This window comes from Balaenoptera acutorostrata, chromosome 18, assembly GCF_949987535.1.
Source record: "Balaenoptera acutorostrata chromosome 18, mBalAcu1.1, whole genome shotgun sequence".
Taxonomy (NCBI): Eukaryota; Metazoa; Chordata; class Mammalia; order Artiodactyla; family Balaenopteridae; genus Balaenoptera; species Balaenoptera acutorostrata.
In genome coordinates this window covers 56351028-56365047 of record NC_080081.1, presented here as the reverse complement: position 1 = coordinate 56365047, position 14020 = coordinate 56351028, and the positions used below count along the sequence as shown (strand labels likewise).

At 38.4% G+C, this 14020-nt stretch overlaps 1 protein-coding gene across 8 annotated transcripts in view; it reads right to left on the bottom strand.

Annotated features, from left to right (window-relative positions):
- The window catches only part of DGKH (diacylglycerol kinase eta), a 179320-nt gene that overhangs the window by 13840 nt on the left and 151460 nt on the right, over positions 1-14020 (bottom strand). For all 8 annotated transcript variants that reach the window (XM_057532626.1, XM_057532627.1, XM_057532623.1 and 5 more), the window contains 6 exons: positions 11762-11869; positions 9291-9404; positions 8905-9039; positions 7558-7721; positions 3631-3736; positions 2538-2630 (listed from right to left, as the gene is read on the bottom strand). In XM_057532626.1, the coding sequence (XP_057388609.1) occupies positions 2538-2630; positions 3631-3736; positions 7558-7721; positions 8905-9039; positions 9291-9404; positions 11762-11869 (720 nt within the window). The remainder of the gene's footprint in view (positions 1-2537; positions 2631-3630; positions 3737-7557; positions 7722-8904; positions 9040-9290; positions 9405-11761; positions 11870-14020) is intronic.

Here is a 14020-nt window from a genome sequence, read left to right as displayed (position 1 = left end):
TGATGTTTTTTCTATGTAAATCCAACCCTCCTCCCTTCCTATCCATGCATCCATCCGCCCATTCTGCCGGCTTGCACTAGCGAGTAATCTCATTATTCTACTTCTTTGTGGCAAAAATCATTCTGATTTACATAGGTCACTGTGTGAACAAATAATAATATTTTAAATTGGTCAAAAATATGTCATATAATAAGAACTGCCTGGCACAAAAATCCTCTGGATAATTAAAATAACAGGTTAAAAAAAGACCCATGGATCTCAGGAAAAATTGTGACAAAAAGTTGTTGTACAAATCAGGGCAAAGCAAAAAGCTAAATGGCTTGTAACCTGGAAGAGGGCTAGCAAACTTTAAAGAGAATTTAACTGGTCACCTATTATCCACCCATTTGAAGCAGTTATTAAAAGTCACTTACAAATTCAATAAATGAATAAAGGTGAAACAAACCCTGTTAGGTGCAGAATTGAAAGGGAGGTGACTGAATTCTAGTCCTGGCCTTTTTACTAACTATGCAACCAAGGGAAGATGAATTGATTTCAGGGGTCTTAGTTTCCTTCTCAGTAAATAGTAGAAAGCGACTACACACTTTCTAAGATCTCTTCCAGCTAATCAATACTTTTATAAACTACTTTAAAATTGTAGAGTACCTACATATAGGTTCACAGAATTTTAAGCTGAAAGTTCAGAGAGAATATTACTGTTATTTATTAGGGACATTATTTTTTCTGCTCTGTTATTCAAGGGATCTAGCATTTCTAGAAGTTAATAAAATTATGGAGATTCTCCACCAGGTCAAATAAAATTTACCACTTTCCTTTAAGTCTAAGAATATATGTCTTACAAAATTGATAAAATGGTTATTGCATATTCATTCTACAAGCAAAATGAAGAATATAACTTAGCTGCTCTCAAACATGACTGACTATTTTGATATCAATATTGACAAATATTTTTTAAAAATTCACTGGTATACATTTCAAACCAAACATCCATAATTGACAATGACAGAAGAATTAAAAGTGGAGGGGAATCCTTATATATTAGCATAATATAATTGATTAATATTAACCAAGTAACATTTAATGGGTACTTTCAGTGTAGAGAGCTAAAATACAGAATAAGTTATGCTTTTAGTTCTCGTCAATCAGAAATTATCTTAAATGTATTTCAAATAACACAAAAAAATACATGTCCTTCATCCAATAATTGGGACCAAGGTCACAGCTCACTGGCTTTCCTATAGGACTAATTTTAGAAGAGCAGCAAGAAGAATTCAGGTTAATAATAGAAGTGCCAAGAATAGCTGAGAAGATTTTCCCATTGGTTTTATCAGAAGAGATGTTCAATGTTTCTTCCTAAAAATTTCTCTGCATGACCATAGCAGAGGTAGCCATCTCTGGCCCCAAGGAAGTTATACTTGAGTTTCCCTCGGAGGTGGGTAAAACCAATGGACTTCATGCAGCCTTTAAGCTTCTCTTCTCAGGGCAAAGGATGCTCCAAGGGGGATACATTTTACTCTAGCCTCCAGTCAAGCAGATATTCCAACCAATCACTTACAGTTGGCTAGGCTATGGAACACACCTCCCATTCTTCCACTGTGCCAGATACTATGATTTTTATGCTCCCTTTTATTTAGATGTATAAATTTTCCCAAGAAAGAGATAAAATTACAGTAAAGAGAAATGTTTTCTAAGATCATCACCTATCAATTAATCAAAGTTGTTACAAGGAAGAAAACAAGAGCTAACGTATCAGGCCTTCTACAGTTACAACAGCATGTGTGAATAACCTGCAATGGAACACTAGGTGGCGAAAAGACCCAACGTGCTAGAACATTTCAAGGGTGAGGGAAGAAAGGCTGATTAGTAAAGGACTGTGGGCAAACCAGACAGAAAAATCTATGGATTCCTAGCACTTAGGCCTGAGGTCCATGGACTGTGGTCTCATTCAGACTTGGCTGCAACTTGATTTCCAACAGCAATCTTGAGTTAACCTACGAATAGGTCTAGTTCTTGAAATTTAGATCTTGAAATACCGAATCTAGAAAGCATCATCTAAGCAAATCTAGAAAATAACAATCATATTTCAAATGTTATTTCCGGGAACACAACTCATGACTTCCTCTACTTTTCTGCATTAATGGGTTAATGAGTCCCTAGGGAATGTCTACCACTCTCTGTAAAGCTCAAGATTCTCAAAGCTGACTGGGGGGAACATATGTATGCATATGGCTGATTCACTTTGGTGTACAACAGAAGCTAACACAGTATTGTGAAGCAATTATACTCCAATAAGGATCTATTAAAAAAAACAAACAAACACGATGAGGGGAAATCTCTACTCCTGTTAGCCTAAAGTGTAACTCCCAGGTGTAGCCATAAATTTTCTTGAAGGCAAAAGCTAGGTAAAAAGGAAGCTCTAGGGATGGAGGCCAGAGGCTGCTTGTGCATTAGAATCTGATGAATGCAAGCTCCCTAATGAAGGCAAGAACCATACATTGATCATCATTCTGATGTTATCCATCATTTCTTTTCCTTACCAAAGGAACCCTGCCAACTAGTAAAGACTCTGTTTCATTATATAGGGCCTTCACATTGATGGCTATTTCAGTGGCAGTGTCTCTCGTAAGACTCTAGGAGAAAAAAACAAAAACATCAAAGACAAGTAGTTCTGTATTAAATTGGGATTTAATCATCAGCGAGTACTTTACATTTTACTCTTCCGATTTAAATTCACATCACAAATATTTTAAAAAGTCTACCAAAATTCTATTGTAATTGCAAAATTTTACACTCACATTTGTTAGCATGATTACCTCTTCTAATTCTGTCAGCACAGAGCCAAAAGAATGCACTGTCTATAGTGAATACACTCAGGACCACATCTACACACAAACATGTATATGTTGGCGACAACAGACACATATTCCCACAAGAATTAAGTCAAAGAAAATTATGTCTTAAAAGGGACATTGTCTGATTATAATTAATTCTGTCCATTGAGTTTCACTCTCCATAGTTCCAACCAGATTGATTTTTAGACTTTAATCTTGAGGACTAACACTTATTTGTATAATAACTTAGGTAAATCAATTGGATAATTGAAAGGGTAAAAATAGTGTTACCAGTTTTCTCTACGCCATACATCACATTTCATCACATTTATATTCTATCCTCTCTATTATTAACTTCTACGTTAGAAAATTAACTAAATTTACTGATTTAGTAAAACAAAATGGAGAATCATTTCAGTGGACAACTTCAAAAACGAATGAACAGCTCTAGTTAAATGCATGGTATCTAGGTTTGCCCTATAGGAGGTGCAGGGGAGAAGGTAAAAAAGAGGAATGGTAGTACTTAAAAAGAGAAGGAGCACAAGGAAGATGGGAAGGTGACCAGTGATTGAAAGTGAAATAGAAAAAAAGGAAGCAAATTAAACAGCAGGAATGGAAACACAGCAGAAAAGGAAAATGAAGAAAAACCTGGCCACAAGTGAATGATAAGCTTCTGGCTGAGACGCATATAGACTAATATTATGTTCTTTCAAAGGATGTGGCACATTTTATAGTATCAAGCTATATGTGTAACACCAAAAAAAATCTGTGGAATGGGCATTTACCATTAGCTCCTCACCTCTGGGAAGCGTGGGTTGGCTTTGTTCAGTGCGTGGGAGCACGCGTTCACTGCGTGCGCCAGCTCTTGCTCCAAAAGACAGTGGATGGTGGCTGCGTCACAAATCCTGAAAGCAAAAACGAGGCAAATGAACAGACAGCTTCTCTGAGCACTGCCGAGTTTTCTGAAGTGTAGAAACAGTAGAATAAAACAAGTTAAAAAAAAGAAAAGGTCATGAAAGGAAATTTACTTGTTTAATAACTGCTCGATGATGAATGGCATGGGGTAGATTTACAAAATTCAAACCCTATTGCAACAAAAAATACTAACCCCAAATCTTGTATATAAAAAAAGTTAGACCTAGAATCAGAGGTAAGCATATTGAGGTGCTATTTGGAAGAACAGGGTATAGTAACATTTCATTTTGCTGTATCACTGGAAAGTTGAGAGGGGTCCCAAATGTAGAGCGTAGACACATCTTTTATTCCCTGAAACTTCAACCAGGCACAAATACAACAAATTAGGGGAAAAACATTGCCACATATATCTTCTATATGCTAAGTGCTTTATATTCCTTATCTAATTTAATATTCACAACCTAAAAGGTAGCTGTGGTTACCTTTCTCCACTTTATAGAGGAAGACATTGAGGCTCAGAAAGATTTAGTATGTGATACTAAATCACATACAGTGATAGAGCCAGGATTTGAATCTACGTCTATCCAACGCCAAAGCCTGTAGTGCCACTGTCCTTTGGAATATAAACCTTCAAGAACAGTCCTAGAATGACATGATTCTGGAGGCAATGAGGCCAAGAAGAAAAAGGAGGAGAGGGACTTCCAGGTGGTCCAACGGTAAAGAATCCCCCTCCCAATGCAGGGGACACGGGTTCCATCCCTGGTGGGGGAACTAAGATCCCACATACCACGGGGCAACTAAGCCCGCGTGCCACAACTACTGAGCTCGGGAGCCTCAACGAGAGAGCCCATGTGCTGCAAACTACAGAAATGCGCAGAGAGCCATGCGCCACAACTACAGAGAGCCCATGCATGCCACAACTAGAGAGAAGCCTAAGCGCCACAATGAAGAGCCCGTGCGCTGCAACTAAGACCTGACACAGCCAAAAAAATAAAAAGGAGGAGAAGTTTTACTGATTGCTAGAAAATGATGTAAGCTTTGCAGGTGACAAGAAGGTAAGACTATCCTAATCCTTTTGCTTCTAACATCTTCAAGGAAAATGATCTTCAATCTGGAAAGGGAAGAACAAAAGAAGAGACAGAAGCCCCACATGACTGAATCAAGAGTGTAATTCTTAAGGATCATACGTTGATATCCAAGGCACAAAGGAACTTGCAAATGTCACCTAAGCATCCTTACCAATAACCTTGAGAAATCATGAAGAAGAGGTTATTAATAAGAAGAACAGAGATGGATAAATGTTATTCTAATTTTCAAGGAAAAAGAAAGTTGTAAATCAACTTCAGATTAACATTTTCAACTGCTAACTGAATCTCCTCCTAGGTATTTCTAATGTAACTGAAATTCTGTAAGTCCAATATGGAACCCATCATTTTCCCTCTCAAAATCTGTTCCTCTTCCTGAATACTATGGCTGCATCAAAGGCACCTTAGTCTAACCAGCCATTCACTAGAAACCTTAGGATCATCCTGAACATGCCTGTGTACCAACTTTAGACCCTAACCTATCTTAAATCCTTCTCCTTCCCATCTCTACTGCCTCAGTCCATTGTTTCCTAACAGGACCATTCTGACAGTGTTCACCCTTGCCCCAGCTTTGCTGTTCTGTGGACAGTGCTTCACATTGCTTCCAGAAACATCCTGATAAAGATCTGCCCCCCCCCCGCTGCTCAACTCTCTGTCCACATTTTCCACACTCTCAAATATACCACGTGAACATTTCAGTCACTCCAAACACCCTGAGATTTCCTAAAAGTACCATGCACTCACACTCCTCTGGGTTTTATTACCCAGGCTGGCTCCCATTCTTAGATTACTCCTTCTCTTATTCTTCTTTCAAGACTAGGCTGAGAAGTCACTTCCTCCAGGCAGGCCTCCCTCACTGCCTCTGGCCTCCTCTGTGCATCCACAGTGCCCACTGTGTGACCTGTGACAGATCTTTGGCCACACGTCTCCCTCCTACTACTCCGCCAGCAAATTATGAAGAGGGACTGCAGTCATCGTGGCATCCCAGTGCCTAATATGATGGTTGGCACACAGAAGAGGTTCAAAATTATTTGTTGAATATTGAATGAATACATTGTGAAAATTAATGAGTGAGCCTGATTTTCATCATTTGCAAAATTTATAAAGACAGATGGGGAATCAAACTAGGTAGACCAAAAGCAAATCTGGTCAACCTTCACTTTTTTTTCTTTCTTTAATTAATTAATTTATTTATTTATTTTTGGCTGCATTGGGTCTTCATTGCTGCCTGTGGACCTTCTCTAGTTGTGGCGAGCAGGGGCTACTCTTCGTTGCGGTGCATGGGCTTCTCATTGTGGTGGCTTCTCTTGTTGCAGAGCATGGGCTCTAGGCGTGACGGCTTCAGTAGGTGTGGCACGTGGCCTCAGTAGTTGTGGCACGTGGCCTCAGTAGTTGTGGCTCACGGACTTAGTTGCTCCGTGGCATGTGGGATCTTCCTGGACCAGAGCTCGAACCTGTGTCCCCTGCATCGGCAGGCGGGTTCTTAACCACTGCACCACCAGAGAAGCCCCTTTCCTTCTTTTCTATTTCAACATTTTGATCAGTGACCAGGTGAAGGTGTGGGGAAAATATAAGAGTGACCATGCTCAGAACACTGAATACACCAGACGTGCTGTGTTAATAAGCACTTCACAGGGTGGGTCTCACTTAACCTTCACAGCGACCTGGTCAGGCAGCTTGTATCCCCATTTGGTTGATAAGATTTAGGTGAGGAGGAGATAAGAAACTTGCCCACGGTCCCTCCTCCCCCCTGAAGTCTGCCCCTGGTCATAGTGATTTTTATCCGTTTTGCATTCACAGAACTTATTATTTTTATCTTCTCTTTCTGTCTCCTAAAATTAATTTCCGTGGTCTCACAAACTCTGTGATACATCTGCCGGAAACTGATTCTTGGACTCTTCCACGTCCACCCCCTGACTTTCTTTGTTGTTTTTGCATGGTTAATGTTTGCATTTCCTTCTACCTCCCATAAACACTTAATGATTATGAGGCACCATATAAGTGAGTAGTATAGTGTAAAGATTATGTGTAAACTGGGGAAATAATAATGGAAGGGTTATATATAATATATATAAATTATATATATGTATATAAATAACGACAGGGCTCATTAGGCGAGTTCTCCATCGTGTTTCAGGAAGTCAGAGATCTGGCCTGTGGAGAACACGGGTCTGTGCACGTGTGTGTTGGAGGGTAGCTGATGAAAAAAAACAGTGATTACTAAGGCATAAATGAGGCAGCAAATGAAGAAGGAGGGGAAAGGCATCCCTTCTAGATACCCCAAACAACTGCAATGATGTATTAAAACTACAAAAACCAGGCTTCCCTGGTGGCGCAGTGGTTAAGAATCCACCTGCCAGTGCAGGGGACACGGGTTTGAGCCCTGGTCCGGGAAGATCCCACATGCCGCAGAGCAATTAAGCCCATGCGTCACAACTACTGAGCCTGCGCTCTAGAGCCCATGTGCCACAACTACTGAAGACCGTGCACCTAGAGCCTGTGCTCTGCAACAAGAGAAGCCACCACAATGAGAAGCCCATGCACCGCAACGAAGAGTAGCCCCCGCTCGCTGCAACTAGAGAAAGCCCATGCGCAGCAACGAAGACCCAATGCAGCCAAAAATAAATAAACAAAATAAATAAATTTATTTTTTAAAAAAATACAAAAACCAAAATTGGCCAAGACCAGCGTTCTCACAGCCCCCAAGGTTCACAGGACTTCGGTACCTGGTGATGAGCTCCTCTGCGGCCTGTGAGCACAGCTGCATCTGAGACACTTCTTCTGTCGCCAGGTCAACCGCATGCTGGATGTACAAATGCGTTCGAAGAACTGGTTTACCAGAATCACACTTCTGCTTATCTTCCCAAGATTTCAGAGTGCTTTCAAAGGCCTATTTAAAATCAATATTGCAATGAATTGTTAGTTTAGAGCTCCGAGGCCCAAATAAATGTGTATTTAGATAGTACATGAATGACTTTGAAATTACTATTGTTTTCCCTAATCTAACACCTCATTAAATATATCATAAGTACAAAAAAGATATTTTAAAGTTTTCTAGTGTATTGCAACAAATACAAAGTAATGTAATTGATGATGATGATTATATGACTGAAAAGTTTAAAAAAAGACAGCTTCAATTTATGCTTCAATATTTACTAGTATATGCGTAACAGACAGGATGGATATTGCAGCCTTATTTGTTATGGGTGTGATCTTAATTAAGAATACATATTCTGGGGACTTCCCTGGTTGTGGGTGCAGTGGTTAAGAATCCGCCTGCCAGTGCAGGGGACAGGGGTTTGATCCCTGGTCCAGGAAGATCCCACATGCCGTGGAGCAACTAAGCCCACGTGCTGCAACTACTGAGCCCACCCGCTGCAACTACCGAAGCCTGTGTGCCTAGAGCGCCTAGAGCCCGTGCTCTGCAACAAGAGAAGCCACCGCAATGAGAAGCCTGCACACCACAACGAAGAGTAGTCCCCGCTTGCAGCAACTAGAGAAAGCCCGCGCACAGCAACGAAGACCCAACGCAGCCAAAAATAAAATATAATTTAAAAAAAAATACAGATTTTGGAAAAGGCAAAACTATAAAGACAGTGAAAAGATGGGGTTGCCAGGGTTGGGATAAGAGAGGATGGGTAGGTGGAGAACAAGTGATTGTACATTTGTCAAAACCTATAGAATGTAGAACACAAAGAGTAATGTGAACTACTATTTTAGTTAATAATAATGTATCAATAGTGGCTCATCAGCTGTAATAAATGTATCACACTAAAGCAAGATGTTAAGGGGAACATACTAGGGGAATATAATAGAGGAATAGGGAGGTGAGGAGGTATGTGGGAATGGAATCAGAATTCTCTGTAGTTTCGGCTCAATTTTTCTCTAAACCTAAAACAATAAGCTAATTATTTTAAGAACTAAATAAATATTTGTTCATATTTTTAAAGCACGATGATCTAAATGTCAGACTTAAAAGACAATTTAAATCTTTTCCCTTGGTTTCTATTTTTCATAACAATTTAAGATTTTTTTTAAAGGAAAATTTAGAAGAATGTTTATTTGTTACATACCCTGTCCCTTGTGAGCATCTGAGCTCTGTTTTTGTGCACAATTTTGATAATCCCTGGAGGCTGAACCCATGCTTCGCCATCCACCTGCACCGGGACTCCCTCATCACCAAATATAGTGATTTTTACTGTACGGCACTGAAATAAAACAAGTTATTTTAGAGTACAAATCATCCTGAGAAGCTGACACTCAATCTTGTATTCAAACTTGACTTTTAATCCCTTCTGTGGAATGGAATGTTATGCTTTTCCACTTAGGATGACACGGTAACAACTGACATGACAAGAAAGTCCATTATTTTACAGATGAATATACAGTGTAGGAGTCATTTGGAAGAGCTTTCTCAGTGGCCCAAATAGTGAAGTCAGGTTTGAGTAGCGAAACCAACCTGGGCTATTCGATGGTGCTGCAGTTTAATGACCCTTGAAACTGCCATTTGCACGCTATCAAATATTGCAACGACTTCCAGGATCTTGTCATCAAATGATGGTGCAGCAAATATCTGAAAGAAAAATCGACATTACACTTCCATTGATAAAGTTAAGGTTTAGGTGAAGTGGCACTTCAAGCAATGTAAACTCTGCAACAGACATATTTTTAAAAACTTATAAAAACCATTAGCAGAAAGGTAAGTAAATATTATTATGAAATGATAATCCAAGGACAAAAAAAAAATCACTGAACATAGCTTAAAATAAACAAACACAATAAAAATGTTTTAAAACCCACACAGATAAAATACTCCATGCCCCTCTTATAAAGCACTCGTAGGACCAATGAACTAATATATTTCCAAATAATTCATCTTGATATAAGATGTATTAAATACCTGTTCATACTAACTCAGATATCTTGATAAAATGATGCATGCAATTTTAGGAAACTTTAAAATTTCAAAAGGTGATACAGATTTCATAAAGTTAAAGCTAATGAACATGCAAATTATGATCCAGTTCACTTGATATGTTCTAAGGGAGATCTTTCAAGGTGTTACAAGCAATGTGCCTATGTGCTTTATATCTACAACAACTTTTTAGCACATTTGAGAACATGAAAAGAAATCTCAAAGGATGGAAACACGTGGGCTTACTTTGCTTTGATGTTAAATGCATTTTCACAAAATCAACTAAACCTAAAAATTTTAAATTTCAGCTGTATTACTTTGTTCCTTTTACGTCCTCTTTTACTATAACATAAATAATTATGCCTCTGAAAAAATATTCAGTATAAAGTAGTATCATAATTAAAATTTTTACTGAAAATATCAGGACACAAATTTGGGAACTTTTCGTTATCAGACTGCCTGGTTTTAAACCCTGTCTCTTCTACTTTTCAACGGTGTGAACTTTGTGTCAGTCTTCACTGATAAAATTTAGATAAAAATTGAGGGTATTAAGTTATGAATGTGAAGCTCTCAGAATCCTGTCTGCCTATCTTTATTTATCTTAATCTCACTGATTTCTTCTCCTTAAAATATTTAAGAGTGATGATGGGCTGACAAATAATTGGTTGCTAATTTAAATTTTTATACTCCAATAGGATTGGAATATATTCACGTTATGAAAATTAAAAATACTTTCCAATTTATTTTATACTTTAATCCCTGCCTGCACATTTAAGAGCCCTGAGAAATTTGTTCAGTGGGAACCACTACATCACGAGCTTCAAATCAAAGGGCTTATCATTCAGTGTATGTGACTCTTCAAAGATCATGGTAGGGCTTCCCTGGTGGCGCAGTGGTTGAGAATCTGCCTGCCAATGCAGGGGACACGGGTTCGAGCCCTGGTCTGGGAAGATCCCACATGCCACGGAGCGACTAGGCCCGTGAGCCACAATTGCTGAGCCTGCGCGTCTGGAGCCTGTGCTCTGCAACAAGAGAGACCGCGGTAGTGAGAGGCCTGTGCACCGCGATGAAGAGTGGCCCCCACTTGCCGCAACTAGAGAAAGCCCTCACACAGAAACGAAGACCCAATACAGCCATAAATAAATAAATAAATAAAATTAAAAAAAAAATCATGGTAAACTTCTCATTTTTATTGTTATATATACTTTCATAATTGTGCCTTCTCTCATTATCTTTAGGACAAATGCTTTTTTTTTTTTTTTTTTTTTTTTTGGTGCGCAGGCTTCTCATTGTGGTGGCTTCTCTTGTTGCGGAGCACAGGCTCTAGGAGTGCAGGCTTCAGTAGTCGCAGCATGCAGGCTCAGTAGTTGCAGCACGCAGGCCCTAGAGCGCGCGGGCCTCAGTAGTTGTGGCGCATGGGCTTAGTTGCTCTAAGGGTGGGATCTTCCCAGATCAGGGCTCGAACCCGTGTCCCCTGCATTGGCAGGCGGATTCTTAACCACTGCGTCACCAGGGAAGTCCCTAGAACAAATGTATTTATTAGATTGTGTTTTTTTCTTTTTTAATACAGGAAAGTATAAAAACAAAAATAGCCCTAAACCTCAATGGCCAAATGAGCCCTTTGACATTTCTAAAAATTAAAATAATAATATAAATGTGGAAAATTAAAGGTATAGAAAGGTATTTTGGTAGGCAGAATAATATTCTCCCCCCTGCCGTCCAAAATGTCCATGTCCTAATCCCTGGAACCTGTGAATGTTACCTTACATGGCAAAAGAGACTTTGCAGATGTGATTAAATTAGGGACCTTGAGATGCGGAGATTATGCTGGATGATCTGGGTAGGCCCAGTGTAATCACAAAGATCCTTAGAAGTGGAAGAGGGAGGCAGAAGAAGAGATCAGAGCAAAGCAACGTGACAAGGACTCAACCACCTTTGTTGGCTTTGAAGATGGAGGAAGGGACCATGAGCCAAGGAATGTGGACAGCTTCTAGAAAGAGCAAGGAAATACTTACATCATCTTCTTTAGTTCCACCCCAAAAGTTAGTGCCTCCGGCGTAGCTGGGAATGTTCAACACTGCTATCCCTTGCAGACTGGGGAGAGGAATATACTGCCCATCACACTGTAAGGTTAAAAGCTTAGAGGTCAGATAAAAAGAGCAAAACCACAAGTTTGGAAGATACTAGAATACCAACGACAAAGGACGATGGAGGAAAGTGTGTGCATAATGTTTGCTTTCCTGTAAATATATTCCTACACATTACCTTTATCTTATTGTTTTAATTTAAAAATTTTAAAAGGGTAAATAATTATAGCTGAAGTTGTTACAGAAAACCAAGTTGAAAAAAATGTTTTACAAAACAACCGAAGTGTCCACTGACAGATGAATAGATTAAAAACGTGATATTATAAACTTGTGATATATATATAAATGGACTATTACTCAACCATGAAAAACAAGGAAATCTTGCCATTTGCAACAACATGGATTGGCTTGAGGGCATTATGCTAAGTGAAATAAGTTAGATAGAAAAAGACAAATACTGTACGATCTCTCTTACATGTGGAATCTAAAAACAAAGCAAACAAACAAGTAAAAATAAGCTCATAGATACAGAGAACAGCTTGATGGTTGCCAGGGGCAAGGGGGTAAGGGGTGAGCAAAATGGGTGAAGGGAATCAAAAGGTACAAACTTCTAGTTATAAGATAAATAGGTCATTGAAATATAAAGTACAGCATGGCGACCACAGTTAATAATACTCTATTGAATATGTGAAGGTTGCTAAGAAAATGGATCTTAAAAGTTCTCATCACAAGAAAAAAAATTCTGTAACTGTGTATGGTGATATTTATTAACTAGACTTATTGTGGTGATCATTTTGTAATATATATAAAATATTGAATCATTATCTTGTACAGCTGAAACTAATATAATGTTGTATGTCAATTATACATCAAAAAAAGAAAAAGAAAACAAATTTTTACCTCTTCTTTCCTCCAAAATCAGGCAGTACTTTTCATGAGTCTCTCCCAAGTCACTTAAGATATTCTTAATTGCATCATAGTCATCTTTGTTCTTACTTTAAACATTGAAAGCAGGCTCTTTGAGGGTAAACTCTGGCTCCTAACCATCTCACCTAGCACCTCTCACACTCTCTGGTAGTTTGCTTGTGCTCTGTAACTAACTGGTGACTGGCTAAACTCAAGACTGAGCTTTTTAAGGAAAAAACATGTATGTCAGAAAGCACTTTACACTCCATGCCTTCTAATTAATCACGTAAATGAAAATGAATTACCACTTAAAAGAAACATACAATATCACATAGCTGGCCAAGTAATTACATATGACATATGAGTAAATTCTTACCGAAAAGAAGGTTTAAGCCTTTGTTTTTAAGAGAGGAGTTTGCAGATGTCATACTTAAAACAGATGCTATATTTTCATTAAGTAATTCCCAAATTAAAAAATAATTAACATAATTTAAAATTGCATTTTAATGCCCAATGAAAATTATCTTCAACCTTTAGAACAAATGAGAATCTGGTCTGAACCCACTTTTCAAATATTTTAAATAACTGAGACTACTTCCTAACACTAACCCTTACAGGTGTTTTTACAACCTTTCTTTTCTTTTACATGAAAACACATTCAAAGGTCCACACTGTATCTAGGCACCTAGGGCCATTCCTGGCACATAACTGGTGATCAATGTGTATTTGTTAAATGAAGGTATTTAGCTGAATAATAAACTTTTTTCTGAACCCAGAAATTGAACAAATATCTTTGTGTGCTTTAGAAAAAAGTCATATGGCTAACAAAGGAAATGGAAAAAATGTTATCTCTGTAAATATAAAAGGCGTATTTAAAAAAAAAATTCAGAGCAGTCCTTAAAGATTTTATAATGGATACACTATTTGCAAGCATAATACGGAAAAAGATGAAAACTGTCAGAAGTTTCATATACTTTGCTGAATTTAATATATATGCATTAGGCAAAACACCCAGGGTTAAGAGCTTAATATCCATTTCATAGAGTCTCATAGGGAAAATATGAGCAGTACAGATTCAATAAATTAAGGTCACCTGACTCAACTGTTTCTCTCATATTTGGGAGTAACTTCAGTAGTGTTATATTCTTTTATAATCTTCTCTATCTCCCCACATTTCCACTTGTGGTTCAAAATGTGGCAAAATGCTTTAAAACTGCAGCTACACTTTTTTTTTTTCTGATTAGTGTCTGCTTTTTCTGCTCCTTCCACTAGGCAATGTGG